Here is a 17,264-nt window from a genome sequence, read left to right as displayed (position 1 = left end):
CCTCGTTGCTGACAGTGGAAATGGGACATTCCAGCACTGTAAAGCCTGTGTTAAGCATCACAGGAGTCCTGATTGTCCTGCATATGTAGCAATACTGTCATCTTTACAGAAGCAAAAGTGAACAGCAGAATGTAGACGTAAGGAAAAACTGTGCTTGGAACAAAATTGTCTGTGTTGGTGTTAATATACCTAGTTTGAAGAACTGACTGATGTGAACTTTATAGACATCTGTGGAGGAAAGGCTATCAGAAATGTATATGCCAAACAAAATGTGGTGTCTGGCACAAGAGGAAATGTGAACAGCTTTTTTACACCAAGTGTTTTTCAGGGAAGTGCAGGAAAGCAGTGGTAACAGAATACCAGAAAAAGAGCCTCAGAGATTGTTTCCTTTCTCTTCCAATACAGCTACTTGAGCAACCAGATGCCAAACTGTTTTGTGTTACCTGTCCAGTTGATGCTGAAATTAAGAAAGGGTGGGATTGAGATTACTGGGCCTAGGTGTTGTCTCATGATGATGAAAATCAAGCATACTTCCAGTCCTGATGGTTGGTCTGCAAAGCTCAACTGAGAATTGAGTTAGGGCTTTGGTTTCCTATTCAGTCTTTATTCTCACAGAATTTCCACTGATTTTAGGGTGAGTTTTGCCTGAGGATAGACTTGAAGGATTTTGTCTATGCTGAGTAATATTGACTGCTGAGTTCTGGGGGAACTAGGGGTATATGATTCTGTTCTCTGAACATGATACACACTGCCCAAATCTGCAGTGGGGAAGGCAGTATAACATGGAGCTGTACTGTTCTTCAACTCACTGGTCTTTTTTGTGCCAGGATATTTTCCCTTTGCACTGAAGACTCATTAATAAAGTTGACTATAAGATTCCATTACTGCAAATACCTGATTTATCCACATACATTGCCCTCAAATCTCTCTCTGTCTCTGCATTAAAGACTACAGAGCAGCAGCCAGGCTTCTCTGAGTCTAATGTAGGGGGGAAGTTGGTTGTCACACAGAGGTTCCAGCAAGAGCCACTGTTTCCCTCAGCCATCTCACTGCTCCATCTCAGTGGCAAACCAAAATGTGTTATGCATGAAATGTTTGCTCCTTTAGTTAGCACAGAAGTTGAACTTGTTCTCTGATGCAGCTGAGGTTACCAAGGGATGTGTTTTAGCAAACAGGATCTTCCAGGTTTCTTAGCAAAAGAAAGGTATCCTTTTTTGGTTGTTTATTTTTTTTCTGTGCAAAGAGGGAAGTATGACTGTCAGTTGGGACAAGTGAAGAGGCTTCAAGTGGGCAATCTTCATCCCAGTGTGGTGAGAACCTGTTAGTAGATGTGGCTCTGATTTAAAGGTCATTTGGGAAATGAACTGCCAGGAGAAGCATCTTCAAAGCAGGTTTCATCCAGCTATTTTCCTTGTGTAACACTGGATGAGGTGAATCACCTGAAGGGCTTGAATCTCTCTGTTGACTACAGAAGCAGCCTGATTAGTGTCTTAGAAGGGAAGCCTTTTAGGTGGAACACTGAAGTGACTTGAGTAAGTTTTACAGTTCTACAGTCATCCTCCCTCATTTTCACACAAGCAGGCACAATAATTGTTGTTGTTGGGTTTTGGGGTTTTTTTCCTGGTAAACAGAAGTATTTGTAAAGTGAAGGTTAAAAACATTTCTATGAGAGATGGCATCTCCCATCCAAGCAGCAGGTGGTCAGTTCCAAATGGAAACACACCTGACATCAACAGTAATCCCAGCTGCATGGGACTCCAGGTATTTCTCCCTTTATCCTGTTTATTTCATCTGAAAAGCAACATTCGTGGTCTTAGGGCTTTCCACAGAGAAAACTCTCCAGAGAACTGCAGCCTGAACAGAGCAGTGAGGCAATGTGTTTTTCAGAGTTCTTGTCTTACCCTTAATATTTACATATACATTCATCTTTGAAGGAGCTGTTTCATTAATGTTTTATTTACAAGCATGCTGTTAAGGCTCAGAGGATTCAAATGTGAACCTTGAACTGTATGGTCAGTGGTTTTCTCTGCCTGAGGTTGATACAACAGCGTCCCTCCTGTTCCTGTTCAAAATTCCCACTCCAGCCCTCCCAGCCTAGACACCTTTTGCACAAAATTATCTGTATTATCCCAAGCTAAACATTATTTGTGTGCTTGCATTATCTCCAGAGCCTTCAGAGAGCAGTCTGTGTTCTAAAACAGAAAGAAAATGATCCTTTGTCCCCACAATTGCCTAGCATCCAGGTCCTGGGGCTTAACTCCATGTCCTAGTCCAGCACTGAGTTTTCATGTTTCTGCTCAGGGAACAGAAAGCAGTGAGACATCCTCTGACTGGGGTACTGTTTTACTGAAACCTGTTTTTTCCCCTGATATCATTCATCATATTCACAGCCTCCTGCCACATGATAGCAACCCAGGCAAGACTGCTCTAGCTATCCATATTTCCTGTATGAAGACTGGCATTTCTGCACGACATCTCATCCCTTCTTCCTTCATGAACCTCCTAGGCATCAGTCTGGAATATGGTGTCTGTGTTAGTGCATCCCTCCTTTAGACATACAGCTATGTCTTTCTGTGACTTAGCAGATAATACACTGTTTATGGCTCTTCTCAGCTTCATGCTCTCGTTTATCTACTGTTCCCCTCTCTCCCTGCCAAAGTAATTGACCATAATGTTACTATTCTTATTCTCATTTATCACACCAGGAATTTCAGGCATAACCCCAAACTTGCCTGATGTAATGTGTTCTGTAATGAAAACTTTACTCTGTCCTAAGGCATACAAGACTACTTCAGATATTTCCTGAAGTTAGAGTCTAATTACTGATTAATAAAAAGTATGTCTGGCTGTTTCCCTTGCTGCTCATCACGGCTTAATAGTGATGTGAATTTGGGGTTGCTGTACCGCTGAAATCAGGAGGAAGGGAAGAGAAACTGGCTGTGGATTTCCTTTTTTACTGTTGAATGAAGAGCATGCCTGTCCACCCCATGAACGTGGTCTCAGTTTCACAATCCAGGGGGATTCCTGCTCCTTGCACTCACACTCTGCAACTCTGTCCAATTTTTCACACCCTGCGTCTGGCTGCTTACTTCTGCTATGTCTTTCACATTCAGCCTGTGCTCTACATTTCTTTTCCTAGTGCTGAAAGCTTCAGAGGTGCAAAAGCTGAACCAAGCTGATTACCTCATAAGTAGGAAAAAGAAGTTTCCCTTTGCCTGCAGGGTGTTTGGTGTCTGATCTCAATACAGACACTTGGATGCAGTACTGACAAAGTAGTACAAAAGGAATGCATGTAGGATGGACTGTTTGCTGGACTCCAGTACTTTGAAGGCTGAAAAGTGGAATGTATGAAGGAAAAGCAACAGAGCTTGCCTGAGCTGTGGGTACGTCCAGTCAGCCACCTCAGGATCGTGAGGGATGGGTCTGTTTGCACCTTCAGAGTGTTAATGTCAAAAAGCTCAGCCAGCCTCACAAACAAAAGCAGCCATAGCACAAAACAGCAATGTGACACCAGCCTATTTTATCCATGTCTTAGGTGAGAGGCAATACAGTGATTACTGTCTCTCTTTGGATATGAGATAACTGGGAGGGAAGAGAAATGATCATGAGCTACATGGTAGTTTGTTACCCTTCAGGTTTTCAAGCTGGGGGAAGGGAAGTGGTGGTATGATGTGTGTGATATTTTTAATTTTTTTCTCAAAGGAAAAGTGGAAGTTATCTCTTAAAGAAAAGACTGTTCCTTGTTTTGGTAAGGCTTAAGAGCAGCAGAGACAAAGGATTTTGTCAGTGGTACAAAGCAGTGCTTTGTTAAAGGAAAGTGCTCAGATGGAGTTGTGTATATCAATTCAAGTTAGCACATAGTAGTTTTTCCCTCTTCAGGGAAATAATTGGGCTATGGGTAAAGCCACCAGACTTCACAGAGAATAGAAACTGCTCCAGAAGTGTGTTGTGTTGGGTCAAGTGCTGTTCTCATGCTGCAGTGCTCTGACTCTTAGCTTATAAACTAGACAGCAAATTTAATAGTTTATCCCAATAGCAGCCCTGCTATAGAAACAGGAGTTTGTACACCTCTTGTCTTTTGGCTATATATATATGCTTTATGGCCATCCACCCCCAAAGTACTGCTCTCCTTCCCCACCACCCTCATCCATGGAGGTCTCCTGGAGGAACTTTTTGGTGGTTCACATTGCTGCTCCACTTGTCTGAAAGAAAAGAAACAGCAGGGAGCTGTAAGAGCAGAGCTGTTTCATGTTTCATGACGGGAGCTGAGGAGGACTGAAGCTGAGGAGGTCTCAAGCACAATCCAAACCTTCAGTGATGGTTCATTGTGCCACAGGGGATTAAGCCAGGAGGCAGTGCCCGGGATGAGGTGTGGGGATGAACCTGGTCCAAGGTCCAGCCCAGACCACCAGGAGATACTGGCAGAGACAGGGCTGGCAGCTGAGCTACAAGCCAGGTCCAAGATCCAGCCAGGAGACAGACACAAGGCAAGGACGGGGTGCCCAGAGCCAGGCAGGGCTGTGCCTTCCTGGTGGGTCTCATGGAGATCACTGAGGCCTGCAGGGGTCATAAGGACCTCAAGAGCTGTTGCAGATTGGAGCCCAGGACCCCTGGCAGCTCTTATTGAAGGATGGTAAGTCTTAAATACTTAAATACTTCAATTTATCCATGTGGCCCTAAGGGTCCATTGTGAGGGAGCAGGCCCTTGCCAGCAAACCCCATCAGAGTCATCGCAAAGCCCTCAGATCTCCAGTCTGGGCACAACAGGTATTATCCCTGACTAGGAAAGCTGTGTTCATTCCCTGTTTGCTCCCATGCAAATGGGCTGAAATGGGAAATGGAAATGAGGGTATTGTTTGTCCCTCCCCCTTGCTTTTTCTTCCCAAATGCATAAGTGCTGTTGCATGTTTCCTCTTCTGGGTAGCGTTCCAGAATAAATACTTGATTTCCCTTTGCTTTATTATTTCTCTTCTGTGTTTTTATATCAACCACAAAGACTTAATCTGAAACACACACAGGAAAAAGGGAAATTATTGCTACTGTTTTCAGAGGTAATCAGTTTAATGTCAAATTCATGTGGATTTCTTCATAATGAACAGAACAAATTGAGCTCAAATTCAAACAGTGGGAATCTGAGTCAGAGAGGAAAATTAAAATGAAGAACATTAATATCCTGATTTCTAACCCAACCGAGACCTGATTGTTTCCTAAATGAAATCTCCCATCAAATTCCTTCCACCCACCCAAAAATATAATTAAGCTGTGATTTCCAGGTTGAAATCGTATCTGCACTGTGAATTCAGCAGGGACAACTGTGTGTGTTGCAGAATTATTTTCAGGTGGATATATTTTCCTGCATTTTTCAGAAGCAGTTATTTAGAAAACACCAGTAGAAGGTTAAATTATTCCTTTAGTAGGAGATTGTCACTCTGGAAGACAGGAGGTATAGGTTAGCACTGAGACAGTGCAATGAGTCAGGTTTTGGTCACCAAATCTGCCCTTTCTGCTGAAAGATGAGGGCTGCTGGATGTGTCTCAGTGTTGCAAGATCAAGAAGTTTCAGTTTAGCTGTCTGCAGGGGTAGGGGTGGTGGGTGCCATGGTGTGGACATAACTGGCCAATACAGCAGTAAAAGCAGGGTGGAATTTGGTGTGGTAATAAGCACGGGCAAACAGGGGAGGAGAGAAAAAGAAAAAAAATAAAATAAAGGAGCAGAACTGGATTCCCCAGGGATCTCAAACCCCATCCCTGGTACATTTCAAAGTGCAGTTGCTGCTTATTATAACCCATTTGCCAATGTTGACCCTTTGCTGCCTAGATAAAGCAGAGAGCAGGTGGAAATTTGGATAGTGGAAGTGCTACTGTTGTCATGCATCAGCCTTTCTCAAGATGCTTGTTTGCTCCTTGATGGATTAATGTGACCAGTGTGGCAGAGAGGTTTCTGCTAAATTTATGTTGCATATAAAACAAATAGCAAGCAGCCAAATTCTAGGAGAGGTGGAAATGCCTCTGCTCATCTTGATAGGATACTCAGAGGACACCACCAAATGATATTCACATTCTGTCTGCACACTTCTTACCTACACTGAGTAACACCTATGACTTTTCTTGTGGCTTAAAGGTACTGGAGAATAAATACTTCCTCTGTTTTCTTTCCATTTGTTGTCTTTTTACAGTCAGCAGCAAACAGCACCCCAGTTTCTCCTGTTAAGTCAGTCAGCTTTCATGTTGTGTCTTTCAGAGAGATCACTTTAGGGTGCAGGGACTCACTCATTTTAAATTAGTGAGTTGTGGCTAATATGAACATGCTTGTTGGCAGCACTGGTAATGGTCACATTTTCTCCCATTATTTCTTGTTCCTCCTGTGGTTCTAGGGTAAGCAGGTTCAGTGCAGAGAGATCACAGGATGTCCAAGTGCCTGCAGTTGCTCTCCTTGTTCATGAATGTATCTGTAGGTGCCTAAAGGGAACTCACCAAAATATTCATGGATATAAAAATACGCATTATTCTTGGTTTCTGAGCACTTAACAGCTCAAAGAAAATTGGACTAAAGAAAAGTGTCTGTCTTCAGCAGACACTTTGGTCTTGTGAGTACCATCACTGCGCAGCTGGGTATGTGGTGCGGAGCAAGAGCCGTGTCTGTTTAACACTGAACACCCCCTGGAGATGCTTTAAAAGCTTTGAGCTCTGTTTTCAGTCATGCTCAGGGTTTGATGGATGTAAATGCAGAGGAATTGTCAAAGCTGAACCTGGGATGGCCCTTGGCAGGGCCAGCAGCCTCAGTGACCATTCAGAGACCATCATCTGTCAACGTGCAAATCTCACTTCTTCATCGTGATTGCTTCACAACTAAAACACAGCACTCTCCCCCTGAACCTGTCCCTTTGTGCAGAGTGCTGAGAGGTGTCAGCACCCAGTGTCGTCTGTGCTGACCATTGCTGAGTTGGTAGGGGCAAGGTGCTGCATGAACCCAAGGGATGCAGCAGTCCTTGCTCTTGAGCATCATCCTTCACATCCCAAAGCCCTTAGTCCTGGGAAATTTAGTCTGTGTTTCAAAGGGGTCCATCAGTCCTGGAGCTTGGAGGCCTGTGGTTTAACCACAAACAGCTAAATGTGGCAGCAGTGCCAGTCTCCTCTCTCTGGAATATGATTAGATGTTCAGTTTCTATTATTTTTAAGTCAAGGCTGCTACTTGAGAAGGGGGGGTTTTGAGGTGCTTAAGTGTTTCCTGGTTGTTTGGTGGAAATCAAGGGGTAAGAAGCAGAGTAGAATCCCTGACAGCACTTTGCTGCTAATCCAGAGGCAGCCTGTGGCCTGTTTTCTAGCATCTCATCCAGCCACAGTTGCTTTCATGCTGCAGCTCCTGCTCTTCACTGGGCAGATTGCTGTCCAATGTCCCAGCACCCTGGGTGCTTACATTAATGCTCAAAATTCTAGGGACAGCCTGCAAAAGAAATAGCATAGTCAATTTATAACAGGACTTCAAAACTTTCATTTTACTCACTTCAGGAGGCTGTTCCTTTACCTCCCATCTCACCACCATTGCATTTTCCTAATGAAGCTCTTTGGTTTCATCCCCCCCGCCCTTCTGCTTCTCCTGTTCCCTCTTGTAACTCCCCAGACCCCATGGGTACCCCTTCCTGGGGCCCATTGCCCAGATGGTGGGTGTATTTGGAGGGAGTAATCCACATGCCATTGCACCACTTCTATCACAAGGGATTGCTGTTTGTAAGCCAGAAATCTCTGCAACCCCATTAAGAAACTGTTGGTTTGGCTAAATGTCAGCAACTGGCCTCAAAATGACTCATCACAATAATCACATATGAAGTAAAGAGAAGTTCCAGGTAGGTGAGAGCAGAGGAATATTTTCTCTTTGTAAGGGAAAGTCATCAGCCTTTTGGACTAGCAAATTTCTTCTGGTGGTTTTTATCTTTTTGGGTTTTTTCCTTCTTTTTCAATCAGCTGTGTATTTTATGCTAGAAAAATTGTGATTTTCTGCATCAAGGATCAAAACTTAGGGAGTTTAACTCTTATTTCTGCCTATGTGCAAAATTAATCCCATTGTTGATATTCTCCTAGTTTATTTTGCCTCTCTGCTGCCTGGGACTGAGTTAGCTGAGATTTGTTGCAGCGATTTCAGTGAGTGACATGACATTCTTCCTTTGGGAGATATTATGAACTGGCTTTGATTTTAGGATTGACAGCCATATAATTGGAAGTTCAGTCATTAGGTGGATCAGCTTTAAAGAAGAAAAGTGAGGGCAAGGCAATTTCTGAAATCAGAGCAGGCTTTGGGGCATATTAGATCTGGCAGAGTATTCTGCTGCAGAGCAGTCTTAATATAATGACTGTGAAGGAAGAAGGAAGAAAGCAAAGCTGCTTTTATAGATTCCTGTAAGCATGGTCCAATTTTCACCACAGGCAGGGCTCTCTGTGCATCTTGGGTAAAGCCTCAGGTTTAGTAAGAAATAATCATAAACAGGAACAATTAGGGATAGTGCATGTTCATATAGTCGGGATACAATGTGGTGTAAACCCTTGTAAGGGGTAGTGGTGGTATAAAGAAATGTCCCACCCTAGGAAAATGTTTCTGCTCCAGACAGTGAAAAAGTAATTAACGAGTGAGTAAATAGTTACAGATCGATGTGGCCTAGCTGTGTGTTTTGAATATGGCCTGCAGATTATAATCCAGCAGAGGTTTGTCATCTGAAATCATTGCCAAAGAAAGGAAGGGGGGAAAAAAAGGGGCAAAGAAATACTTTTCACTCCCCTGTCTCTGCATAAGAGCAAATGATGTTTCATGTGGCAGAATATGGCCCAGAGCTTAACAACCTCATTTGCTGAAACTCCATTTCACTGCAGTCAGTATTAATAGCTTCACAATGAATAGATTAGATGCTGCAAGTGACAACAAACCTACTTGAGAGAAATTTAATAGGGAAGCTTATTGAAGTTTATTAACTGAATCCTGTTGGCTATTACAACAATAGAGCTCGATAAATCTAAATGTCAGAGCATTCTTTGGAAGGAACTTGGAAAAATGCTGAAAATACCTGTTGTCCTCCAGCAAGTATGTGTGATTTTGCTTGTCATAGTTGCATTTATTGTTAGAACAAATTGTGAACACATGGAAGACCAGGATTCATTTAATACTTGAAAGCTCTACCTGTAGAAAGAAATACTGTGGAATGCTGGTAAGAAAAGTCTCAAAGAAAACTAGAGCCTTGACTCCTACAAACCTACTTTTGGTTCCCTGGGAGCAAAATAAAGTAAGTTAATACTGAGTGAAGTATAAAAGCAGCCAGAATTTACAAACTGAAATCAGTACAGAGGGGCTATTCAGTGACATTCAAGTCTGAGCTATTTACTACACTTAGGGTAAGGCAGCATGTGTTATGGCATTGTTTTAATGGACACTTAGAGGAAAACAGAGCTCTTATCACATCATTTGTGTCCAAGCTAAACCATGTTCCTTGATAGCTCAGGAACTGTTCTACCTTTGGGGAATGGTCTGTGTTCTTCCTGGCTGTCACTTGTCCCTGCAGAATAGTCTGAAGTCTAGCACATGACATGCAAGAAGCTGAGGGAACTGCTTCATGGTGGATATGAACCACAAGATAAGTTGGGTGCTTAAGGAATCAGAGCAGGCAGGAGTACAGCACTGTGCTCTTACCTTGCAGAAAGGGAGCTGCATTGCTGGCAAAATAGGGAGGAAACAGGATTGAAATTTATTGAAAACATAGCATATTTTCTTCTGAAACAAACGAAAAAAGCCCAAGAAAATCTACATTTTGGAATTGCTGGGTCAGAGGCAATGAAACATTTTGTTATGACTCAGATGTGCTTTTTCTAAACTATTTCTGTTTCTACTCTAATAAAAAGTTAAAATAATATGAAAAAGTCAAATCAGCTTTCATACCAGCCACTCTTCTGGAACAAAAAGTGAAAACATTTAATTTGGAAAATACTGATTTTGTATGTACATTTTTAAAATATTGAATGGTTCATCCAATTAAATTTGTAAGCTGGTCCGTTCTCCTTTCTCAGCAAAACTGCTCTTCTGTCACATCTGCTGGGCAGTGGGGGAATCTCTCCAATCCATTGCTAAAATACACGTACCAAAAATATTTTGGTATGCAATTGAGAAGGCCAGAAGTCAAAGAAGATACATGGTGGTGGTGTTGCCTGTGCAGACAGATGATCCCAGTTAAAGCAGTGCTGCTCAAGCTCTTTCAGCCAGGCAGAGCCATGGGGAGTGACAGTATTATTCAGAAAATCTGGAGGAGCAGTTGAATCCATTTCCTTTCCAGCTGGGTAGACCACGGAGATGATTCAAGGTAACTTGTGTGCCTTTGTCAGCCAGCTGCCCACGAGAATTTTTTTTAAAATTTTATTCCTGAATGATGCAGTCTAGAGTCTAGCAACATGTGCTTGTCATCATAATTTTCATACTTTGCTTTCAGTGGGTGACAAAAACATACTTGTGTTTAACAAGGTGCAGTTTTCCCATACAGTCATTACACAAATCTTCCAAAAAATTACCGCTACATTCAGTGCTCTATGCATCAAGGACATCAATTTCTACCTTAGAAAGGAAAGAAAAAGGCTCCATTTGGTTGCATACGGTCATTAAAATAATACCTACTTTCATAGCCACAGAAATCAGCTAAGTGTAGCTATCTGATTCCTTTGTGTCTGGTTATAGTGACGTTAAAAATTTGGGGATTTTCGTCTTCTTTTTTTCTGTTTGGTTTTCCTAACAGTTTTTCTCAGATTGCAAGTCAAAAGTGCAACCCTCCAGATGTCCCCCTGCACCCTGAGCACAGGCCATGGTTTCTCCTGGCCTTTTGAATCCAGTATGGCTGGATCTGTGGTGCTTGAATCATGAGGAGGATCACCGAAGCTGTGAGAGGGGCAGGAGCATCTGCATGTTACCCAGTGAATATTTGCCTCCTGAAAGACCATTATTTCTTTCTCCTTGTGATCACACCCTGCAAATCCTTCACTTAGGAAATCTAGTATCAGGAAGCCTTGACCTGAGCACTGGCCTTTCCAGAAACCCAATTTTGAATGTAATTTTGGATATTAGAGCTGACCTGGTAGCTGTGTTTTGCTCTGAACTTTGGTTGAATACCAGTGGCAACAAGGAGACATGGGACTGTTGTTGTACCAGTATGGTTGCAGGGAGTGTTTTTGTAGAGGTGTGAGTTCTGCTCTTAAATGTTTGCTGCTTGTGATGATATCATCATGCTGTAAAAGGTGAACCTGTGGGTTTGAACCCATCTTTTTTCCAACCCCAAATTCATGCTCCCACACGTACACGATAGGGGTTTGGAAACAGAATGCATTTCCTTTCAGTAGGGTGCCTTTGAGTAGCAGAACTGAAGGAACTGAAGGTGATTCAGCACAGCTGGATAGAAGGCAGTTCCCCTAACTAACTAAAGAATGTGTGCTGGGCTTAGGTAGTTCAGCAGATGGCAGAGGAGGGATTTGTATAGGGGCTGCTATTGCAGGAATGTAGGAAAGCAAGGTTGACACAGAGCTGTGGCGTTTGCTGGGAGAAATCTGTGTTGCACCACAGATGCTGAGAGCCAAGGATCCAGCAGTAAGTGAATAAATAAAAGTAAGTGATGATAACTGCTGCCCGCTGAGGGTATTAGGCACAACGCCAATGCCAGGCCAGACAGCTGCCAAGGGTCCTGTCTCAAGAGTGCTCCCACAGGGAGGAGATTCCAGGTGGTTGGAAGGACAGGCACTTGCAGCCCTGCTCTTTCTGGTTTTTGGGCCCCTGGACATGCACTGACCTTTGTAATTGCAGCCCCAGTGATGCACACCCACACACAGGACTGCAGAATAGCTCCCCTTGCTGTCTCCCATGGTGTTTTGGGAGAGCATGCTGCTGTGATCTCGTGCTTACTTTATTGGGGTTTTGTTGGTTTTGTTACCAAGGCCATTTTCCTGCAAATGAGGTCATAGTTCCGTAGTCTACCTTTTCCTTCTGCTCCTGCCTCATCTGCAGACCTAATCTGCTCTTCCTAATAGTCCTGTTGGTTGCTATAGCAATGATAAAGTGGTATGAAAAAGCCAGGATGATACTTAAATGTATGGTGGTATCATATTTTTCTTTCTTTCTCCTGGGAAAAAGAAGCCAAATAATGAGGGGTTTGTTGGGATTTTTTTTATTTATTTTGGGGTTTGTTTGTGTATTACTGTTTTATCAAAAGCTTTAACTGTGGGCTTTTTGGACCCTCGGTGCAATCCCTCAGCACCCTTTTAGGCTGGGAATTTTGCAACTCAAGAGCAGTTAGTAAGAAACAAGAGACCAAATTTCTGAATACAGGGTACATATAATTTTATATTTAAGATGCCAAAGTTACATGTAATGTGTCGTGCAGAGAGTATGAAGTTTGCCGGCTTACCATGACAGAAACCTGCTGCAGAGTGCTTAGGGCCCAGTTGGGTCCCTGAAAGCACTGAAAGATATCTGAACATGTTAGTAGAGGCTTTGTTTTGGATTTCCACCAGGACTTACTCAGCACTGCCATTGAAAGTGGCATTTTGAAGAGTAAATTAAAAAATCCCGATGAAATCAAGGGAGAGGAAAGTAGAAAATGGAGTATTTTTGCTCAGTTGCTGCGTACAAGAATGGGTGGCTGTAGTAGTATCAAGCCCTGTCTTTTACACACCCAAGAGCAGAATTTAGCTACTTATTCTGTATTTTCAACTTTTTTTGCCAAGTTTGTAGTCAGAATCATGGATCTGTATTAAAAGTTGGCTGAGAGCACCATATTTTTGTGAATTCAGCTCATTCCAGAGCCCACCAAGCTGGCAAATGTAGGCAAGCAAAACCTACATTTAAGTGCTTACACAGGTTGATCCCTTCTTTCTTGTCTCAGTCTGAGAGCATCCCTCATGCAAAACAGCTTTTCCTGCCCAGCCATGGTGGGATCAGCTTGTACCTGCCTGCTGGGGTTCACTAGACAAGATCAGGCTGTGGATATATTGAGTGAGATGCTCTTCATGGCAGCTGGCATTTAAAGATGCCGCAAGCTGAAGTGCTCAAAAGCCCACCGTGGGAATATTTTTCACATCAATTCTCATAGGAACTGAGTAGGACATTGGGTTAAATCTCAAATGGGAGGATTATATCACTTCTAAGTTTATGGTTGGCATTAACTCTGGACATTCTCATTACTTGTAAAAAAGTGAGTCCCTTTTTGAATCTTTTATGGCCTGACTTGATTAAAAGTGGGATGAAAGCAGAAACAATTTTAATGGCCTTAGTGCTCACTGGTATAAAACAAGCAGAAGAAGAGAACTGGTTCCTACAGTCCCTCATCCCAGATGTTTGTGAGATTTAGAGAAAACACATTACCACAAAGAAAGAATTGACTCATTTACCTATTAGTTACATTCAAGGTTACTTAGTTAAGCGTTCATGTAATGTTTTCTTACAGGAGACAGCTTTGTTTCCTTATTTTCAAACACAGCAGCTCATCTTGCTTTCCATCAGCATAGACAAAAATATCAGGTGAGAGAAAACAAGTCTTTTTTTTCCAGCTGCATGTGTCGAGGAGCCTCCCTGGCATGCAGCCCCCATACAACTCTGCCTTCTACTTTGTCCTGTGCTCAAAAGACCGATTAAGTGATCTGCTAATGCCATACGCCTGGGGCTGGGAGCTGCTGGGGGATGATGGGGGAGAGGCAAGAAACAGCCTGCTCTCTCTCCTCTACCTGCAAAAAAACGGGGAAATACCATCCCAGGCCCGCGTACAAGCACGGCAGGAGGCAGCCTCCACCTAGCCTGAGGTTTGGCCAGTTTTTGCCTTTCTGTAAATAATTAGTAGGTGTGAGCTTTCTGAGGACTGCTAAGGGGATTTGTACTAGCCAGAGGCCCTCAGGGCTTATATATCCTCAGCAACTCCATCCAAAGAGGCTGTACCCAGTGCCCTACATACAAAGACAGCCTTCACCTCACCATGGGGCCACCTCACCTAAAAGAGGCACGTGGGCTCTCCATGCCTCAGACACTGGTAAAAACATTTCTGAAAGGGTTACTGGTTTTGAGAACTGGCTTTTCAGTCACTTCTTTGGGTTGAGGCTATTAGATTTTGGTGACAGCCAGATCACCTGAGCCCTCTGAGAGTCCTGTCCTAACTAGCTCTAGCTGCCCCAGCAGTGACTTACTTTCCTGGTAGAAAGGTTTTGTCTTTACAGTTTAGTCCTGGCCTTAAAAACCACAGTCATCCCTCCTGATGGATGACCAAAATGGCCCTGAAGGGCAAGTCTTTATTTGGTCATGTCTCTGGAGATTACAAGAGGTTCAGAGCCAGGGCTTAAGGGTTTTTCATTCTGTAGGTCAGCTAAAAGGCAGGGAGAGACTTTGCTTCCTGTGTTGATGCCTGCAATAGGAATTGAGGTAGGTCTTGGCAGGCACCTGCCAAGCCGTGATGATCCCGAAGAGCACATGTCCAGAGGCTGCATCTCCAAGGGATAAACCAAAGAGCAAAGGACAACTGCTGGCTGAGTGCTTGGAAACAGCAGCAAAGAGGTGTGGGAGTGGGGAAACAAGGTGTTTGTGGGGCACACAGAGAGCCTTTAGACTTGCACTTCGTGGCCACTCTCATTCCTGATAGAAATGCCTGACGGAGCTGTAGTGCTCTCACCTTCCAGGATGGATTCAGGTGGTTGTGGATGTTCTTGATGGTGATATCACAGAAGTAGCTGAAGTGAAATTTGCCCTCTTAGACATGAGAAACAGCTGTCTGAGAACTGCTGAGAGCCTTTGGAGAGGCTGCATTCTCCATCCTTTCTCTCGAATTATGCTTTTTTGATCTAGATGTGTTGTGAAGGACCGGTAAAAGAGATCCTAGCACATAGTGGGAGTTGAATGTGCTATTGTCTGTTAGTCATTATATATATATATATATTTTTTTTATTCTTTTTTTATTCATTTGGCACTTTCCGGAGAGTTTTTCCCCCCACATTGTGTAGGCTGCCATCTTCCTTTCTTTCTTTGTAGCAAGCATGTGGGCGCAGCCTTGCTTACACTCCGAGCAACTGGGGAACCACCATAAATGTAGCTTATCCGCTTTCTGATACATTTTCTTTTGCGTTGGTTTGGATTTGTGCATCGTCAGTAACATCTGTTCTGCTTTAGTGGCATACAGTTTTCCGAGTCTAATTAGCTGGCTGCTTGTAATCAGGACTATTTCAACTGTTGTCATTCTGAATGTTCTTTTTCCCTTTTTTTTAATACCACATTTGCCTGATTGACCTTTTTTGTTGTTTTTTTTCTCTGTCTTTCTATCGGGCTGCTCCAGGAGCCATGGCTAATCATCTTATAACCAATGCTCTGCTTCGTCCTCATGGCACTAACAACCCTTATAATACATTGCTCGGGGAATCGGCGGTCTATAACAACCCTTCTGTCAGCATGTACAACGCACAAGGTGTGCTGGAGTTTCTCTCTAATTTTTCTAGTGAGAATTCCATTTTCTGTGGCTTATTTTGGCCCATTTCTTTCTTTTTTTTTCTTCCTTTTTCTTTTTTCTCTCCCCACGCACACACACTTTTTTTTTTTTTTTTTGGAACTGGGCACGAAAAAAAGATCCCCTCCCCTTCCTTTCATTTCAGTGCATCTTTCCATCTTCCAGATGCTATTTTTCCATGAGCGATCCAATTCACTTTGAAAGACTCTTGTTAGTTTTACTCAAAGCATTCATAGTGTTTTGATTTTGATTTTTTTTTTTCTTTTTTAATTCAGTCTCCTTGCTTTTGTATTGCTTTGGACTTGTGTGTGTGTGTGTGTGTGTGTGTGTGTTTTGTCGGCCACATCCATTCCTCTCTTTGTTGTCAGCTCATTTCCTTGTTAAACCATTCATTTCAGAAACAGGAACACCGCTGAAGGTAAGTGAAGCTAAACTGGCCTTTGCTACCAAAGCTGCTCTCATTTGAAATGGCCTAGAGAAATGTGGTCAGCAGTGCACTGGTTTGCACAGGGAGTAAAATGCAAAATAAAACAAAACTACCCTTGATCTCCAAGAAAAATGACAGTTGAAGCAAGAAGCGTAGGCTAGCTCCAAAGAGCAGAGCTGAGATAAGAAATGTTTTGCCGTTTGCATTTATACATTTTATCTGTGCAATTAGAGGGAAAAAAATAATAGAAAAAAGGTGCAGTGAATCTAGATAATCTTTGATATCCTCCTTTTGGCAACAGGTAAGAGACAGACAGAGTCAGTTGTACCTAGTGGAGGTTTCTTCTATGGAAATCACTCTCTTGTCACCTACATGTTTGTCTCTGCTCTGGCTTCTGTGGGAAGGGCAATGTTTGTAAGCTGATGTCCTGGTGCTTCTGTGAGGGAGAGGCAGATGTGTTTAAGTAGGGCCTGAGGATGAGATGGGGAGTGTGGAGCTCTGAAAGTTTCCTGTCTCTTGGCTCCATCCTGCTCTGCCCCTTCCATGGGAATTTTTTGTTGTTGTTCTTATTTGTAAGGTGGCTGAATCACTGCAGAATCAATGCAGAATAGCACTGCATTCCAGTGCAAGTGTGCCAGCCCTCTGTCAGCTGTCCACTCTCAATGAAGGCATCACTTCCCAGTAAAGGATATCCGAGAGAGGGAAAATAATGATGGTTATAATGCAAGCAGGAAAGCTCCCTTTGTACTCTATGGTAGCATGTTGTTTATGACAGAAATAAATGTTGAACTGTGTCAGGAGGGTATTTGCATTCAAAGCACAAGGAGAGCACACGTGTTTAACCTTTCTGCTTATTTCTGTTTATTAATTTCCTAAACTATGCTAACTTTGTGCGATAAATTTGCTTCCAAGAATGCTTTTCTTAAAAAGGGCTACTGTTAAACATTAAATACTCTGAATTTTAAGAATTTCAGTGTACTGCAAGTGTTGAAATGAGCTTTGATGTCCTGACTAGTTTCTTGCATGATAACCTTGAGGTGTGGGAGTCTTTTAAATCAAATGGCAACAGGTAATCCTGGGTCAGCATTTGCCTTAAGAGGAGTCCTGATGTTCAGGTCTGGGTGCTTCAACTGAACCCAGGTGATTTGGGCAGAAATGTGTTGTTACATGTATTTTAATAATTTTGTGTTCTTCAGATTTTTAATACTAGAATCTGGTACAGCTAACAGAATGTTTTTCCGCAAAAATAGCATAATTTTTTTGCAAGTGCTGTGCTGTTCAACGCAGGTAGATAAGTAACAGAGAAACCTATAGAGGCTTCATCTCTGGGAGGTAAAAAAAGAGAAT

The 17,264-nt window shown here is 42.8% G+C and overlaps 1 protein-coding gene across 50 annotated transcripts in view; it reads left to right on the top strand.

Moving 5' to 3' along the window:
• ADGRL3 (adhesion G protein-coupled receptor L3) overlaps positions 1–17,264 on the top strand; it is a 487,487-nt gene that overhangs the window by 456,680 nt on the left and 13,543 nt on the right. For 19 of the 50 annotated variants that reach the window (XM_086888933.1, XM_086888898.1, XM_086888897.1 and 16 more), the window contains one exon: positions 15,323–15,451. The exons of the other annotated variants lie outside the window; for them this stretch is intronic. In XM_086888933.1, coding sequence (XP_086745059.1) covers positions 15,323–15,451 — 129 coding nt within the window. The remainder of the gene's footprint in view (positions 1–15,322; positions 15,452–17,264) is intronic. 50 annotated transcript variants of the gene reach the window in all.

Source organism: Cyanistes caeruleus, chromosome 5 (genome assembly GCF_971803275.1).
Source record: "Cyanistes caeruleus chromosome 5, bCyaCae1.hap1.1, whole genome shotgun sequence".
Taxonomy (NCBI): domain Eukaryota; kingdom Metazoa; phylum Chordata; class Aves; order Passeriformes; family Paridae; genus Cyanistes; species Cyanistes caeruleus.
The sequence above is the reverse complement of the archived record's forward strand: the minus strand, read 5'-3'. Positions and strand labels throughout refer to the sequence as shown.